The sequence below is a fragment of the Eutrigla gurnardus genome (genome assembly GCF_963514095.1).
Source record: "Eutrigla gurnardus genome assembly, chromosome: 8".
NCBI lineage: Eukaryota > Metazoa > Chordata > Actinopteri > Perciformes > Triglidae > Eutrigla > Eutrigla gurnardus.
Genome location: NC_139922.1, coordinates 22576869 through 22594306, shown reverse-complemented (window position 1 = coordinate 22594306; position 17438 = coordinate 22576869). Strand labels below are relative to the sequence as shown.

Sequence of the window (17438 nt, the reverse complement as noted above, 5' to 3'; positions counted from 1 at the left end):
AAACATATTAGCTAATACACTGTGTTGCCATCACAGATGGAGTGAGAGTTTACCCAACACAAACAGAAGAATTATATTACGAGTCGCTTCAAGGTAATAAAGATCCAACGTATTGTACTGCACATCTTTAATCTTTATCTCACTCATTCAGGCCATGACCCTCCATACCAACTGTTCTTGTGCAGCCACACGGACGCAACTCGAGGCACTCGGTCAACGCAAAACACAAATGTATCTTGGCATGTTAATAATTCCTGGCCCGACATTGCTGCCTCAATGGTGACTTGAGGACATTTACTATGTTTATGTGTGTGTGAGAGAGAGAGAGAGACGTACATTTAGACTTCTTCATCCTACCTCTTGGCCGAGAAGTTCAGTCATATCGGACAGGTCCATCTGTTCGTGTCCCCTCCTGCATTAAATAAAATGAAGATAGTTTTGATAATGCACCGCAATAATCAAAACAAATAATTATCTAATCTATTTAATGGGTTTAACACCAGTGGTTTTGGACACTGTGTGTGTACTTGGAGTACCAATAATGAAGAGCTAAATCGTTTAGATATGTTGATCAACAGAAACATAATCAACAATTATTATGATTAAGTTGCTCAAGACATTTGTCAAACATCATTTCAGTTGCATTTCATTTATATATATATATATATATATATATATATATTGTAGATTTGCAGACAGAATTTCTTAGGGTTTAAGACTTTTGGACGGACAAAAAAGCTATCTATAAAAGGTATCTGCTTTAGAGTGACGGACATTTACACTAATTTCTGACATTTATAGACCGATCAAATGAAAATAATCTTTGGTTGCAGCCCTACAATAACACTATTTTGGAAGCAGTTTATATAAAAACGTTGTTAGTGTTTGTTTCGTACTAAAGTACAGACTGTATGCATACAATACATTGTAATCTTGCATTGTATACATAATATACTGTAGGCTAAATGCATCAGAGGTATTTGCAGTTATCCTTAACGTTTGAGATTTAAAGGCCCAACTATATATGTAATTGGGCCACTAGGATTAAATATTTAGATTCAGCCTACCTGTATGAATAAACGGTTTAATTTTAAAGATGGAATGCAGGACTTGAATGCCATCCCATCACTGGGATGTAGCAGGTATACTGGAGTCGTAGTGTGTTAGCAGACAACACTGTGGCAACTCTCCCACACTGTTGGACGTATGCCTGCAGGTGAGATTGCTGCATCTTCCCCCACCCCCACCAGTGCTCCCTTGAAGTCTTCTCGTGCATTTTTTAAAAACTTTAATCCTTCCTCTGAACACCAAGTTTCTCTTTTATCTGGGGCATCCACTCCAGATATCTGCGGGTCACTGCTGCGTTGCAGTGTTGTCTCCCATATAGCAAATGCATACACTCCAGCTTTAAACTCCCCGATCTGAAGCTGTGCACAAGTTTCAGATCAGTATTTTCGGCATTCCAGCTCACATGCAGATTGTTGCTTTGAGTCTCAACCATTTACATACAAAGTTCTTTACAACTGTACAGAAGTACACTATTATGAAAAACCTAACAATGCACCTGAAGCAAAGTCAAAAACATTATTATTATTGCTTGACATTAATGAGCCTTAATATCATTAATCAATAATCAAAATTATTAACAGCCCTGTTATGTGTGATCACAGAGTAGAAATCTAGTCTCCGACGGTCAACAAGATTAAAAATGATAGCTATTATGAAAGAAGCTTTTTGAAAGCCTTTTGTACTGGGTAGTACTCACATCAATGTGTCATCGCTACAGAACTTGTACTTGAACTCATATTCCTACTCTAATTGTGACAACAATGCACAGGTTATTTCTTCCTACAGTTGTCAGTGTGTTTAGGGTGGCCTTGATGTATACAATGCTGCCATCTAGTGCACACAAATGGAACAACATAAAGAACCTAGGTTGCCTGATGTTCTTCTTCCTAGGTCTTCTCATGACTGTGTTTAAAAAAAAACCTTCTCTTCACTCACTGCACAAATGGGGATTTAAACTTGAGAGTGCATGGCACATTGTCCGAAAATATATTAGCAGCACTAAACCAGCACAGTAACAGGACCCTGAGATCAATCAACGCTGCTAAGTGGAATTCAGCCATCTTTCATTTCCTCATAACTACACGTTCCTTTCCTATTGTGACAAATTTAAGTTAGTGTTTATTCTGTTGCTTTTCACAAACACTCCACTTATCCACAATTACTTAAACTTACTAAAAGTAAGGTTAAATGACACGAACTGTTAGCTTAAAACATGGAGTCACACTAACCCCTAGGTTCTTCTGAAACAGTAGTTTTCAGCACATCTTCTCTTGCCTTGTAACACTGCTGCTTCTTACGGGACCGAGTAAACATTTAACCAGCTCGGGGTTTTTTTGTCGAGATGCTAACATTGTAGGTTCGGCCGTCATCTCGAATTGACGCTAAGCGGCTCTGGAAATCACAACTGTAGATGATGCTAACGGCTAACAGTTAATAGCTAAGCTACACGCTGTTAGCTTTAGCTTCATCGTTTTTTTCGAGGGGGCGGAAGTCGCTGCCTGGTTACGTCCTCACGCGCGCTCTCAAGACTTGGAACGTCGCCGTCTCGCGCTCACGTCCAGGCTCCAAATGTCAAAACGCGGGACCTTCAAAGTTAAGGTAGGCTGTACTGTTGATATCGAGGTTAGCTCGCTAAATGTAGAAACGAGAACATTTCACGTTTCTACTAAAATTCTTAACTGTAATAAAACATTATATTCCAGCATTAAAATGTGAGCTGGGTGACGTCGCTAACGTCACCTAGCTTAGTTACGGTATCTCCTAGCCAACACACTGCTAAGCTTATGCGACTTTGAGCCCAGAAGTTCAAGCTCAATTGGCAATAATATTAGACTAAACGGCTAACCCTCACTCTAAATGTCAGCTAAATTAACACACTTCTCGTTTATCACGGGAAGGGTTTTAATAATCGCGGTCGTGTTTGTCACAGGTGACAGCTAGCCTCCATAACCTCAACATGATGTTCTACACTCAACTCTTCACCTCCAAGCGGGGTCATCTGTCCAAAATCTGGCTGGCAGCGCACTGGGAGAGGAAACTCACAAAGGCCCATGTGTTTGAATGTGATTTAGAAACGAGCGTCAGAGACATCGTTTCCCCTAAGGTAGCCATCCTGGAAAACAAACAAACACATGTAATAACTTGCATCTAAGTGCTGTCTGAGATGCATGCGTGTTATCTCTTCCAGATGAAACTCGGATTGCGGACATCCAGTCATCTGCTCGTGGGTGTGGTCAGGATCTACTTCAGGAAAGCGAAGTATCTCCTCGCAGACTGCAACAGTGCCCTGGTTCAAATTAAAATAGCGTTCAGGCCAGGTAACGTGTTGTTACCGTCAATAATTGGTTGAATTGTAAAGACAAATGGAAATAGACAAAGTACATCCTCCAAAAATGATCATCCATTTGTATAAACACCTCTCTAAAACAGTTTAAACCAAACAGGACATCAAAACCTGTACTAAGTTTGGATTTATTGCAGGATAAGATGGCATTAGTTTTAGTTTGTTGTACCTAATTAACTGGTAAATACTTTACCTAATGAGGACAACCACCAGAGGGTGACAGATATAATTAGTTCACCAGCTTATTATGGGAGGACAGAAACAGAATGTAGTCATACATTTATGCAGCTAAAAGTCATTTAACACACACCGAACAAGGAGGTTAAGAAATTAGCATCTCTTAACTCATACAGTACTATATTAGCTCAGCTGATACATACTTGTGTGGAAGATAATGCAAACGTAACCTGTGAATATAGATGTCTATTTGACATGATCTTTTAGTGCATTTCAAAGCTCTGAAGAAATACCTCTTCAGTTGAATCACCGGGTGATGTTCTCACCTATTGTAGTTCTAAACGCTGTTTATATTTGTATTATTTGCACTGCTTCTGTCTCGACACACCAGGTCAGACAGATATGCCTGTGGAGGAGCTCCAGGCAACAGTAAAAGCAATTACTTTGATCGAAGATTTCACTGCTTTTGAAGCACAACTGCCAGACCCAAGGTACCATTTTTTTTCCCTTCTCCGACAAATCCCAACCTGACATTTATATACGGAGGGTTTATTGAGGACAAGTCCCTCAAGACTTGGCAGTTTAAAGCCAGGTTTATTTGTGAATAAACCCGTAAAACATACACATTTTGAGCTTCTCCAATGACTATAATTGAAAAAATATTCAAGATAAGATACTGTTCATGACATGCCTGGAGTACAAACTTTATTGATGTTTTAAGTTCTATGTTGTGTATTGGATTCTGGTACACCTTCATTAAAATTTGGATCACCCATTGCTTCTTTAAGCCTAACGATTAAGTATTGTGTTCTCTTCGTACTGGGACACCAGTAACATAGATGTCGTGGACCACTTCTCACTGAACCAGTGTCGATCGGAGGAAATCACTCTGAAAGAAGATTTTGGAAATAACTTTCTAACCTTGATAGATTATGGTAAGAACCGGTTTGTTCTCATGTTGTGGTACTTCCTGATTTGACGTGAACTAATGCCTTTTGCCCTGTTAAGGTGAAGCGGTTTGGTATACTCAGCACTAATTTAGTCCTGCTACTTACAAGATTTTCTGTGTAGCCTGTAGGCTGATTTCCAAAGACATGATGATAAGTCAGAATGCATTGAGAGACGGATTAATGCATTGTTAGTTGTGATCTTTCCATGGGATTGACATTAACTAAAATATATGATATAAAAATTCTCATTTTAAAGCATAATTTTCTGTGCAAGGCTGACATGTCATACAATTCCCCCCGTCTTTTGTGTGCTCTGATGGGTAGGAGATGAATCCCAGAGCATCCACAATGGGCTGCTGGATATGAGCTTCCAGATACACTCTCAACATGGAGACACTTTTGGGGATGAGGATACGGGATGCGACCTTCTCGGTAGTGACTGAATTGATCGGTCTGAACAACATCCCGCACTGCACTTGCATTTTTGATTAACTGTTTTTACAGGTTTCTCGATATATTGTTATTGGCCAAAAGTTGTGGCTGTTTGAATACATACATTAAAATCTATAACCTTGATGGATTAGTTTAGCATAGCCAACACATCAGATTGTCTTGTCCCAATTCAGGGGCTGGATCCTCCGAAGCCGACGTCTTTTCAGACCAATTATGTCATTAAAAGATGTAAAGGATTTTTCTACAGTTTGTCAGGAGGCCGACTGTTATGAATCAGGGCATTAAAGGAGTATGCATGAATAAATGGATTGATTTAAAGTAAGTCTGGTACAATTTTCCAGTCATCCTTTATGTATTTCAGTGAAATGTCACTGACACATAATAGCTGAGTTATAATCTGAAGTATTTGACTCGTCGAGTGGGACTGAGACTGCTATCGCACCAATACAGAGGTTTGGTGTCTGTGAGGCTAAACCGTCTCCCATCCTCTGAAGGACCAGTGTTTATTGGCTGCGTCTTTGAAGGATCCACCCTCTGAATCGGGACACAAAGAATAATTAGCATCTGAGACACAGCACGGCCTAAGCGCTCATTAAATCACGACAAACAAATAGGAAATAGATTCTCTCAGTACTCATTCACTTCTGCTACAGATCACGTTCAAATACTAAAAGTATCAGCTCACTTTATCTGCGGATCATTAAAAAAAATCTAAAACGGCATTGAATGTATTCATTTAAAAATAAAGTTTTCACTGGTATTAAAATGTTTTATATTTTATGAATCATTTTGGGGCATTTAAAAGTCTTAAATCTAACTTTATATATATTATATATTTTTGCCCTTGTTTACTAGTGATTCTTTTGCTTGTTTTTTATATAAACATTTTAATTCACATTTAATTCTTAATGACCCTGTAGACTTTCTGATGAATTCCAATGATAATGCTGAGTCCAATGACTTCATCTTGGGAGAGCCTCAAAGTGAAAATCCAGAGATCTCTGCACTCAATCATCAACAAGGTGATAATACATTTTTATATTGAGTTATTTCAGTTATTTACATTCTGTAAGTTAAAACCTTCTATTAGTAGTTAAAGAATTCTACTATTTTTCAACAAGGTTGTTGTGCTTGGATGATGGGTTTTGTTTGTTTAGCCACACCAGATGATTGTGTTATGTTTTGTACATCAAGGCCAAATACATTTGCATTCAGACTTATTTTCAAACCATATGTTTTCCAGATGACAACCCAATAGAGATGAAGACCCCTACACTGAATGAGACCACCCTGCTCACCAACATGGGGGAGGCCTTTGCACTTGAACCTGTGACCATCACTCGTAGGCACAACTACTCAAACTGTTCCTTCAACTCACAATTCTACTGTATATGATGGCCCCCTGAAACCATCACTGTTGTGAATATGTCATTCAGAACGTTGCCATACTTACATACAGTCGGCTCTCGATGCTTGATTCAGCAAAACAAACAATCTCGTGACCTTCTGCTGTTTCAGCGAACTCTGAGAGGAAGAGGGGGAAGAGGAAACGCAGGTTGGTTGTGGACCAGACTAAAGAGCTGACCAGTGAATCCATCAGAGGGCAGCTTCTCGACATTTCAGATCTAGTCGCCCCGTTGGATATGGCCCCGCCCACCCTGCAGCTCATGCAGTGGAAGGAGAGCGGCGGCGTGGACAAACTCTTTGCACAGCCCTGTTCAACCGTAGCAGCTCCAGAGATAAAGGAGGTAAAAAAGATGGACTTGTATCTTAAAAACAATGACAAGTGACTGCTTTTAAATGTAATTTTGCCTCTGCAGCTGTTTGCCAAGAGTGTTTTCCAGGTGAAGAGTTTTTGTGCGCCTGAGGAGGTTGAGGTGATGCGCCGGGATGAACAAGAAGGTAGGAACTTGACGTGAACTGTAATCTCTCTAGTTTAAGGCATCACTGGTCTCCTCTGTTCTGCCTTTTGTGACATCTGCATCATTTGCTTGTCATGTCTCGTGTAGTTCAGAGGGACATGAGCGCCCTCGTCACAGACAGCGTCGTAGAGTCATCAGAAGGTCCTGAAGTAACACATGACACCGAGCTGATGGCGTTTGATCACGTGAATGACGTGAGACGTGAGACGTACTCGCAACTCACACAAGTAAGCAGTAGCATGTCAGGTCGGGGGGGAGTTAATGATGCCCTTTTACCCTTTTTTTTATGTTTGGATTGTAATCTGTGCCGTGTCTGTCAGGAGGAACACGGGTCGGAGTTCACTCATCCAGAACTTCCATCAGAGGACTCCATGTTTGTCCATCCGTCGTACGTGCAGAAGGAGACTCCGTCAACTTCCCTCCACACTCAGGTGCCTGTGAACACACGGCTAGAAATAGAAACATGGCAGGGGAGTTAGACTCTGTTGGGCCTTATCCTTGGAATGAAAGTAAACTCATAATGGATGGATATCTGAAGTAAAAAATGCCCTGTGCAGTAAACAGACTAGTCTATCAGGTTTTGCCAGATGGCAGGTGCTAATTTGTAATTTCCCATGCTGCCTTGGAGATGGTCCCGCCGTCACAGACTGAAATATGGTCCTTTTCTTACCTGCAGTCAACGCTGGACACCCAGGACTTTGTGGATCGGAGGATAACCAGACGTACACAGAACCTTCTGGACATTCTGAAAGTAAGAACCTCAAAATAGATGTTCAGGTATTAGAATCTCAGTGTCTCTCGTGTAAAGCCTGTATGTTGAAGACACAGTTGTTTCCCTGTTAGGCCCCTTTCTCTGCTGTATTTAACATTGAAGGGCAGACAGGGGTTTAAAGTGAGAAGGCGGTGGCAGGACAAGGGACGATGTTGAGACATAAAATCCTCCCGTGCGTCTGTTTGCTTGGCAGAGCCGGAGCAGCAGCGACGCCACGTTCAGCCTGGAAGCAATCTGCGAAGGACTCACCCGCTCGCAGGCGGCAGCCACTTTCTTTTGTCTCCTGGTCCTGAAAAAACGAAACGCCCTTCACCTTCACCAGAGAGCACCTTACGAGGACATCATCGCCACACCTGGACCCAAGTTCTGCGATTAGTTAAACGGAAAAAAAACAGTCCTGCTCCTACTTGATCTAAACAGCGTGAAAAGAAAAATCTCACTTTACATTTATATGTCACACATATTGTTATGTTTGTGTCTTGAAACCTGTAAATATGTTCTCTCGCTTGTTGTCGGCACTTTTCATTTGTGAGAAAGTATAAATGAAGGAACGTTTAGTTTAAAACTATAGTTTTCGCTAGGCCTCAGACATCTTACGCTATCTGACACCAGACATGGGATTCATGTCCCCTCAATATTTTAAGTGATCTCCAGGATCCTTTGCGTATTTATATGATGTCACAGTTATTCATGCAATCTTTTCGGACTGCATGTTGAGATTGTGTTTTACCACAGTTCCTCCTCTATTTATTCCTAACTGATCATTTTAAATATTTATGCGGGACCTGTTATGACTTCTCCGAGAGAGAGAAAAGCGAATGTTGCATCGATTTGAAACAGTTCCTTGTTTGGATGCGAAACACAGATCCAGTGTTTACTTTATAGCTTTTCTGTGGTTACTTTACTGTTGTTGTCATTGTATCTTGTGGTCAAGATACTTAAAATATTCTGTAAAAAGTCTTACAGTTTAAACACTTTTATGTTAAATGTGTTTTTCCCCTTGAAACTGTAAATGTTATTGTGAATTATATTCAAATAAATGCCCAAATGAATGTGGTTTTAATATTTCTATTCTAAAGGAGGAAAGTTTGCTGTCAGTGAACGCTCCTCCACACATTAAGCCATCAATCTGATGTTTTAAAAAAAACAAAAAAAACACCGGACATCATCATCTGGCAGCGGTAATCACACCGACGAAGCGCTCTCATACTGTCACTTTAAGGAGCAGCGATGCAGCAGACGCAGTCGCCTCACTTGGTCTCCGGGCTTCATGGCTGCAGGATGGACTCGCGTCAGCATCAGCAGCATCTTTTCTTCCTGTTGCCACCAGCGACCCTTCATCGACCATCGAGCGTGGCGGGAACCGAGGCTTTTCCACGATGCGCAACTTCCACCTGCCCGAATGGTAAATCGTGTGTCCCCCCCTCCCGTCTGCTGTGAATGTTAACATTATTGTGGGATTCAGAGGAGCAGCATGTGTTAGTCAGCTGTTTCTTTATCAGAAGCTGCGTTTTTTTTTTTCTTACGGAGACGAGACTACCTGCTGGGCTCATTGGATGTCCTGTTCAGGGACTCATTTGTAGTCAGCTGCATACTTCAACCAATGATGACACTTTTTCTTCCTAGTTTTTTTTAAACGCATCACTTGCCTGCTTATCTAACAGCGCGTTACTGTAGGTGACAGATGTGGTTGGAAAATCCGGCTTTTTAATGTCGTAATGATGATTCAAGGACACCCTCTCTCTCCCTCTCTCTCTCTGTCTCATATCTAACGTTGTTGCGTCATGAGCCGACTCATTTTCCACGTCGAAATGCTGCTTTTAGTACAGTTTTTATATCTACGTACTGTATGTGGTGCTCGCCCCCACACAGTCAACAGCGATACGCACACTTACGTAAGATGATTGCGTATTTCTCGCCAATAACCCAGTTAGCCACTTGTTGCGCAGGCAGAAGAGAAGGGAGGTGAGCTCTCCTTGTCCTAGAATCCGGATCCAGAGAGATAGATGCGTCTGTTTCGTTTCATCATTTCATCATCAGTAGATTATAAATCGTATGTGTCAAATATTATATATATATATAAAGATTTATTCAACAGCAGGTCGATCAGCAGCTACAGGGACTTTTCAAGAAAGATGAGAACATTTGTCCTCATCTTTCTTTCCCCCCCTATAATATAGAAATTAGCTTTTCCATAATTGGGGTGGTGACAGAACTACATGACTTATTTATTAACAGATGTGTCGGGGACATTACAGTCTAGTATTACAGCAACAACATATAAATAAAGAACTAGTGTTGGATATTAGTGCTGATGATAGCAAACTTTAAGAAGTATAAACATGTTTTGATCCTCTAAATTTAACAATAGATATCAAACTGCCCAATGTCGCAGACTTCAGATAGGAATAAACAAGATTTACCAAAATAAAAGACATATCTGATCAGAGAATAAGTAATAAATAGTGCTGATACCCAGCTGTCAATGACAGACTGCATGATAAGAATAGAAATGGAGGACAATATAAACGGTTACTAAATGGGGGCTCATGACTCATGACTGTATTTCTAAAATCCTTGCTGTCTTTGTTGCCCTGTGACTCAAGTCAATGTGAAGGTTTATCATGTTTGTCTGCAGCTCTGCTCCGTCGTGGCAGCTCAGAGAGAGAGGCAGCTGCACCGACTGTGAACTCTGTGTCCCCTTTGTGTCAGCACAGAAAGGGCGCTTTATTTGCTGCTGGCCTAGACCATTTTTTCTTAATTAGGGTTGGGGTTAGACTATTGTCGCTGAAGAAGCACACAGGAGCCAAGCGCAGCATCCCACAAGTTGGAAGAAATAAACGTTGTTTTTGGGGGATATTTGTGATTTGATGATGTTTTTGTGCCGGTTCTCGTGGTCCAGCTGTGAGGACTCCTAGCGTCCCTCTCTAGAGACAGCGGTGGAGAGGTTGGAGGTCCCTCGCACGTCAATGTCTCTCACTCCGAGTCGAAAGCCCTCCTCAGGTCAGCGCAGGTACTGTTGGACCTTCTCGTACCTTCAGATTCAGAATCGTGCAAAAAGGTCTGACGTGTTTGGGTTTTGTAACGGGGATCTCCCTCCTTCAAGGCGCTCAGTGGGCACTGGTGGAGGCAGCATGCGATATCCCCATAGTGATACCTCCAGCACCCAGACCTACCCCGGGAGGGTTAGGGCGGCAGAAGAAAGCCCCACGGCCCGGACATATCCTACCACACCCAGGTCGGTTATGAATCATACAAGTCTCCTTAATATGTGAATATGCCTCCAGGGGCCATATTCAATAGGGAGCGTTCATTTGTTTCAGATGACCTCATCTTATCTGTGTGTTGTTTCAGGCGTCAAGCAAAGCACACAGCCTGCAGTGACAACCATGGGATCAGGCCCCCCACCCCGGAGCAGTACCTCACCCCTCTGCAGCAGAAGGAGGTGTGCATACGACACCTGCGAGCCAGACTGAGGGACAACGTGGAAAGACTTCAACACAGGTGAGCCTTTTCCTCCGTGCAGTTGGTGTTCTCCACCTCAGCTCGTTTCTGTAGAGGAGTAATAACTCTGCTGCTGTTCGCTTGTCCTTATACTTTATCAGGGACTGTGAAATAGATGAGTTGAGGAGCCAACTGTACAGGATGCAGGAGGACTGGATAGAGGAGGAATGTCACCGTGTGGAGGCCCAGTTGGCCCTAAAAGAGGCCCGCAAGGAGATCCAGCACCTTCAAGGGGTGGTCGAGACGGTGAGGTCCAACCTGAGTGTCCGTGAACAAGACCCCCATGACCACAAGCCATACGTGGGGCTGCAGGGAGCTCGGCCGGGGGGCAAGTCTCGCTCCTGTGGCTGTTCCCCGGCCAGCACTTTGAGTCGCAGCACCGCCCGCACCCGGCTGAGCAGCGAGGCGCTGCAGCTGGAGCACAGCCCCAACGCCCCGGAGTCAAGCAGAGGTCCTCACCCTGTGGGACAAACCCATCTGCTCCTGGAGGCGGCCCTTCTATCGGAGCAGCTGCCACCGCAGGGCCACGTCCGAGGCCCTCCGACGGTGCCTCGCTCTTCCACCTACGAAAGGCTGTGCAGCGGGGGGGCGGTGTTGCCAATCTCCCACTCATGCCACACTCTCAGTAGCAGCTGCAAGTGCAGTGGCCCCTCCTACCTCCCCCATCATCACTTGTTCCTGCATTTACCTCAGGAGGAGGCCCCTGTCACAGCTGCAACTGCTGCTGTCCCCGCGACCGATCCCGTCCCTACTCCTACTCCTACTCCTGCAGCAGAGAAGAAGCCGGCGGTGCGCTCCCAGGCCTGCAGCCCAACCATGACCTGGCTGTGTGAGGAAAGCGGCGCCGAGGAGCTGAGCATCATTTCTTTGTCCTCAGCGGACGTCACCCCCTCAGAACCACATCCCATTCCATCTCCTTTACCGGCTGTCTTCCCTCCCGCGCATTCGCACAGCGGACCACCCGACAATCCAGAGGAGGTGACGAGGATGCCAGCGGAGCCTCACACCTGCCAGCCCCACCCTAAAGCTCCGCTCCCAGAGAGGCACGACGCCGTAGTGGTGGAGGTGGAGGAGGACGGCGAGGAGGAAGCCGAAGGGAGGAACGAGGATGGGTATGCGCCTCAGCTCTGCCACTGGAGCCGGTACTTTCTGGTGGATCTGTTGGCGTTGGCCATGCCGGTGGTCCCGACCATGGCGTGGCTGTGTCGAGGGGCGCCGCGGGAAGTCATGCCCGTGTATCACATCGGCTCCCTGCTGAGAGGTTGCTGTGCCGTGGCCCTCCACTCGCTCCGTCGCAGGGGCGCCGCCAGGGGACGCGGGCCCACCAGCATGAATGGAACGACACCAATCTGAGACTTTCCTGCATCCTCTGACGTTAAGAATACAACTCCCAACCTCTGCAGCCACAGCAAGGGGTTAGGGTATCTCCTCTTATCAGATTTCTAGATTTTACCGTTGTGATTTTGTGGTCATGCCTTGCCTTAGAGAACAAAGGCTTAGTTGTACATTATTTAATTACTCAAATATACATACTGCTAAACCTGCAGTTTATGTGTTTTTTTGGGGGGGGGTTCCATTTTTGAAATGTGCATGTAAGCCACAGTTTGGTTGGGTTCTCATGCTTGAATTAAAAAGCCCCTATCTGGATTTAGATGGTATATCCTCTGGGCAAAGGCATTCAGTTTATCATTTAAAATGAGTAGAAGAGAAGTTGTCTGAGGTTGAATGCTTCTCTACTTTATCTTATGGTTTTTAAAAATCTTCAAATGAAAAGGGGAGAGTCGAGGTCATGAAATGTGTTTGGCATCAACAAATACATTACAGTCAGTGCTTGTGCAGCAGCTGTTCATAGATGAAAGGCACAGTGAATGTAGGCAGCAAAGTCATTTACACCCATGAAAATACAGAATGTGGTTGAAAGCTGTTGGGACTTTTACCTTTTTAAAAAGCATGTGCATCAAATCTAGTTCTCGGGTGCAGAACAGACAGATCGCTGATATTTTTGCCAATAAAAAAAAAAAAACATGGGAGTTTAAAACTGTACAGACTATTTCTTTGATCCTGTTGGGACATTTATCTTTAACATAAACACTTGAAAATAATGAATAGCAAAAATCGTCAGTTTACGGCCTAAATATATAAAATAGCGATGATGCCAAACGAGGCGCTTTACTTCTAGCTTTAGCCTTTATTCTGGTTGTGTCACATATTAATATTAATTAATATATAACGCACAGAAGATTGTGATCCACGCAGCGGAATGAATGAAGGACTTGGATGAGCGGTTTTGTTTACCGACTTCATGAGGAGATAAATGTTTTTGATAAAGGGACATATTTTCTAATTTTACATGATTTGTGCACAGCTGCGAGTAAAGAAAGTTGCTTCCACAGCACTGTATTGCAGTTTCTAATAACGATGTACTGTATGTACAATAGTGGTGAATAAGTGGCCCCTTTGTGTGTGGACAGAAACGGCTCAATTGTGACTACAAACTATGAGATTCAGTGTGTGTGGTTAGCGATTTCAGCCTTAAAGAGCAATGTTTTAGCATTCAGGGATCTTTCCAGTGAGGCTTTGCTGGTTGTTTAATCGTAATGATCTTAATGGTTCAGCGAAGGCAGACGAATAGATGAAAATGGAACCTTCAAATGGATAATAAAGTAATTTATCTATGGTTGGAGCGGCGCATAATTAAATGTCGGAACTTCATTATTTTCATATTTCCAATTTGTGAGACTTTGGCTACTGCGTTTCCTTCTTGCTCAAAATTGCTCATCATCCTTCTCCGTGAGAAACTAGACCTTCCATCAGCTTGTGCATTCAAAAGCAATGAAATAGTGACAGTAACCGTACTACAAAACGCAGAGAAAGAATACCGCAAAACACCCCCGGGTATTCCCTCTCTATTTAAATAAAATGCACTTCCATCGTGTTTCTATCAAAGCATGTGTTTATGAATTCATAAATAAGTGAGGATGATATAGCCTATTTTAAAGGGAATACTAATGCTAAAACAGTGCGTTATAATAATTATTCAATATGGAAGGAAAATATCAGTTTGTGTTAAATGACTCTTTTAATGTTTAGAGTAAGGAACAGACCTTTTACAACACCCACAGCTCGTTACACACAACTCCTTCAAAACAACGATAATCACAAGATGTGCCTACAAATCTTTGTAGGGGAACTTACCATGCAAGTTTAGGAACATTTTACCAGTGAGCAAATATTTGTCAACAAGACCAAAGATGTCCAATTGTGTGAGTGTTTGAATAGTCATTTCACTCTTAAATTAAGAACCGACGCTGCAGTATAGACAAAGAAAATCATACATCTGCAGAGACCTGTAGGCTGTTCATGGCAATCGTGTGCTTGAGATATGAATCCCTGGTTACAATGTATTCCAGACTTTTAATTTAACCCCCTAACAAGTATCACAAAAAGGTCATTCATAGGAATATCATTGTGTCAAACAATTTATTCTTATTTTTTTTATATCCAAGACAATGCATTACCCGCAATCAAAACAATTTTAGTGTAAAGGCCACAAAGCCAAAAGGAATGAGCTTGATGCAATACTTATGACACTTATCCAAAATCTGGCCCTGACGGCAGACACAACTTGGAAATGTTTAAGTCAAAAAAAAAAAAAAAACATCACCATAAAAATACATAGCAGAATATGACAAAATACATGGGATGGCCTATGACTTATTACTGTATGGACCCTAAAGTATAGTATGGAGGATAACATTTTAAAAAGGAACACAATTTGTGTTACATGGAAAGGAGAGTGAACAGTGAAGATATAGACATAGGTCCTATGCAGGGATCAAAGGCAGGATTCATCTGTTAACATTTTGCCTCTTGTGTTCCCGAGATAGGAGTCAACCTGCAGTGAATAAAAGGGCTGTTAGTGCTGCGCTTAAGGTGAGGCAAGAGAGGAGACTAAAGCTTGTTATTTGCATACTATTTAACCTCTAACCACTGATCTAAATTACATAATTGTATATTTAGTCACTGTACATATGTAGAAAGTAAATGTATTAACAGTTCTAGAAAAAACAACAACATATGAGGGACGCAATCGTGATGAATGGACGAATAATCAAAAACAAAATGAACACTTCCTCACCCTGAAAATTTGAGTGGAATTCAACAAAGTGAGTGCACAGGTTTCAGGCTTCCAGACTGATGAGCTCCACGTCGAAGGTGAGAGTGGCGTTCGCCGGGATGATCCCCGGGTGCCCTTTTTGGCCATAAGCAAAGTCTGGCGAGCAAATCAGCTTTGCTCGCTGACCTACGCTCATCTGTGGAGATGTAAAAAAAAAAAAAGGTTGAGTTTGAGCCATTTTTAAATTAATAAACTGACACCAGCTTGATTGATATTCCATGGATTGGACAAAATAAACATGGTTGAGGAAAATCATTTAAAAAAAAGTCAAATCTTTTGTTTGCAAATGAACACACACATATACACACATGCACATTTTCACAAGGGCTTAAGGATAGTCAAGAAAAGAGCATTAAAAGATAAAAGACAACAAGCAATCTATAAATATGAAAACATATATATTTAATATTTTGGTGCAGGATTGTGGGAAAAGTTCACCACATAGAGGATGTGTGCAATAACGTGCAGATACATTGCTGTTGCCGTTCAATCAAACAGCACACACACGGCTGTTAACGTGATGAGCAGCTGTAGTCAAAGTTAGCTCAGCTCACCTGCGCTACTCCTTCTTCCCAACCACGAATAACCTCCTGGTTTCCGATCTTGAATCTGAACGGCTTCCCCCGGGACCTCGACGAATCAAACACTTGCCCGTTTGCCAGTGTGCCTGATAAAATACATGTACACACACACACACACATACATATACACACATCGGCAATCGACTCGGGTTGCTGACAAGTCCCACTTTAGCCTCATAACGGTTAACGGAGAGGCGAGAGCTAACGTTACCCGACTAGCTTCATGGGACCAGTTAGCATACGGGGAGGGGGTGCTAACGTTAGCCGAACAAACACAACAACTGATTTGTTATGCTGACGGTAAACACGGCTTTGAACGCTTGGCTGCTAGCCGTCACAAGCAGCGATATGTGGCTAGTTAGCTAGCTAGCTTAAAAAATACACCGTTTTTCTCCCTGGTCGCACTATATGACGCGAACAACGGGTGTTCACATCGGTAACGACTCACGTTAACGGCCTGCGTGTTGTTTATTAAAACACAAATAAATAAATAAATAAAAAACACCCCCTAAAAAACACGAAGCGGCTGCATCCAGCAACGTTAGCATCGGTACCAGTCCAGCCTCCACACTCACCGACATAGTGCACCACGACGCGCTGCCCCTTCTTCGGAAAGGTCCGTCCTGGAAATAAGGAGACAGATAAGAGAAGGCGAGAATAACACCGAGCCGTACACCCTGTGGGCGTAGTGGTATGAAGTCGTTAAAGGAGGTCAGTTATTCCCACCGTCGCCCGGAGTTATGGTCTCAATTTCTACTCCCATCTTTGCTCTTCTGTATCCTTCCTCTTGACCACCCGACAGTAGGAGCGGAAGCAGGAGGCAGGGGCGGCCTGCTGACGGGCGGGTGGGCATGGATGAGGGGGGGGGGGACCCAGTGACCCCCCACCCCAATAAAATAAAAATGTGTAAACAAATCTTATTTGGCAATTAAATCATTTTATAAACATTGTGACAAATTAATCACTTAATTGATAATTTTTCAACCAAAAGGTATTTTACCACCATGTTGTCGTTAGTAAGTGTTTTAGGGGCTTCCACTAGAACTAAATATAAAGTTCAACCCAATGTCTAGTGTGTTTCTGACGGTAATGCAAGCGTCTGATGCCTCACCGTTGCACTGTACTGCTGTGGACACACTTATTTATGAGCAGTGTTGCTTCATGTTTGATGACAGTTGATGATAATTGCATTTAATTGCATTGTGTTGAAAATAAAGCACTTAATGCAACATCCAAGCACATGTTGCAAACAATGACGACAAGGGTTGTCCACTTACGATTTACAATGCTTCTATCATTTCCACAAAAATGGCAACGTAAATCACAAGGACAGCAAAAGCCTCCATTTAAACAGACAATACAATTAAATCAAGCAGCTCAACAGAAGGAATGCTGTCGAGTCACATGGGATGCAATTTACAAAGCAGCTTCAAAATAATGTAAGGCATATTCATGGGGATTATTTACAGGACTTTTCAAGAAAACAAGAA

General features: G+C 42.7%; 3 protein-coding genes across 5 annotated transcripts; 2 read left to right on the top strand and 1 right to left on the bottom strand.

Annotated features, from left to right (window-relative positions):
- Positions 1-3028: 3028 nt before the first annotated feature.
- Positions 3029-8062, top strand: rad21l1 (RAD21 cohesin complex component like 1; the record flags this gene model as incomplete). The annotated part of the gene is made up of 13 exons (XM_084016336.1): positions 3029-3172; positions 3257-3386; positions 3981-4080; positions 4421-4524; positions 4864-4971; positions 5913-6014; positions 6236-6334; positions 6511-6740; positions 6813-6894; positions 7002-7141; positions 7235-7345; positions 7591-7665; positions 7886-8062. The coding sequence occupies 13 exons, from the start codon at positions 3029-3031 to the stop codon at positions 8060-8062; spliced, it is 1602 nt and encodes a 533-aa protein (XP_083872462.1).
- An 867-nt stretch (positions 8063-8929) lies between these two features.
- snpha (syntaphilin a) lies at positions 8930-13563 on the top strand. Of its 3 annotated transcripts, XM_084015551.1 has the most exons (5): positions 8930-9091; positions 10589-10699; positions 10793-10924; positions 11041-11190; positions 11292-13563. In XM_084015551.1, exons 2-5 carry the CDS (start codon positions 10656-10658, stop codon positions 12541-12543), a joined length of 1578 nt encoding a protein of 525 aa, XP_083871677.1. In that variant the 5' UTR covers positions 8930-9091; positions 10589-10655; the 3' UTR covers positions 12544-13563. The 3 variants fall into 3 exon arrangements, with proteins under 3 accessions (XP_083871677.1, XP_083871675.1, XP_083871676.1); XM_084015549.1 differs by lacking the exon at positions 8930-9091 and having other exon boundaries at positions 10234-10699; XM_084015550.1 differs by lacking the exon at positions 8930-9091 and having other exon boundaries at positions 10234-10689; positions 11292-13562.
- A 1090-nt stretch (positions 13564-14653) lies between these two features.
- Positions 14654-16779, bottom strand: fkbp1aa (FKBP prolyl isomerase 1Aa). Its single transcript, XM_084015166.1, has 5 exons — positions 16675-16779; positions 16524-16571; positions 15922-16034; positions 15329-15503; positions 14654-15085 (listed from the first exon to the last, which is right to left on the bottom strand). The coding sequence occupies exons 1-4, from the start codon at positions 16709-16711 to the stop codon at positions 15372-15374; spliced, it is 330 nt and encodes a 109-aa protein (XP_083871292.1). The 5' UTR covers positions 16712-16779; the 3' UTR covers positions 14654-15085; positions 15329-15371.
- Positions 16780-17438: the final 659 nt, after the last annotated feature.

What these genes read in the sequence shown, in the direction of transcription:
- fkbp1aa (XM_084015166.1), bottom strand. Translation starts at nt 16,711, where the DNA reads ATGGGAGTAGAAATTGAGACCATAACTCCGGGCGACG. An exon ending in GACCATAACTCCGGGCGACG is followed by an intron (nt 16,572 to 16,674) that starts GTGGGAATAACT and finishes CCTTATTTCCAG; the next exon opens with GACGGACCTTTCCGAAGAAG. An exon ending in GGGAAGAAGGAGTAGCGCAG is followed by an intron (nt 15,504 to 15,921) that starts GTGAGCTGAGCT and finishes ACATCTCCACAG; the next exon opens with ATGAGCGTAGGTCAGCGAGC.
- snpha (XM_084015551.1), top strand. Translation starts at nt 10,656, where the DNA reads ATGTCTCTCACTCCGAGTCGAAAGCCCTCCTCAGGTCAGCGCAG. An exon ending in ACATATCCTACCACACCCAG is followed by an intron (nt 10,925 to 11,040) that starts GTCGGTTATGAA and finishes GTGTTGTTTCAG; the next exon opens with GCGTCAAGCAAAGCACACAG. An exon ending in GTGGAAAGACTTCAACACAG is followed by an intron (nt 11,191 to 11,291) that starts GTGAGCCTTTTC and finishes ATACTTTATCAG; the next exon opens with GGACTGTGAAATAGATGAGT.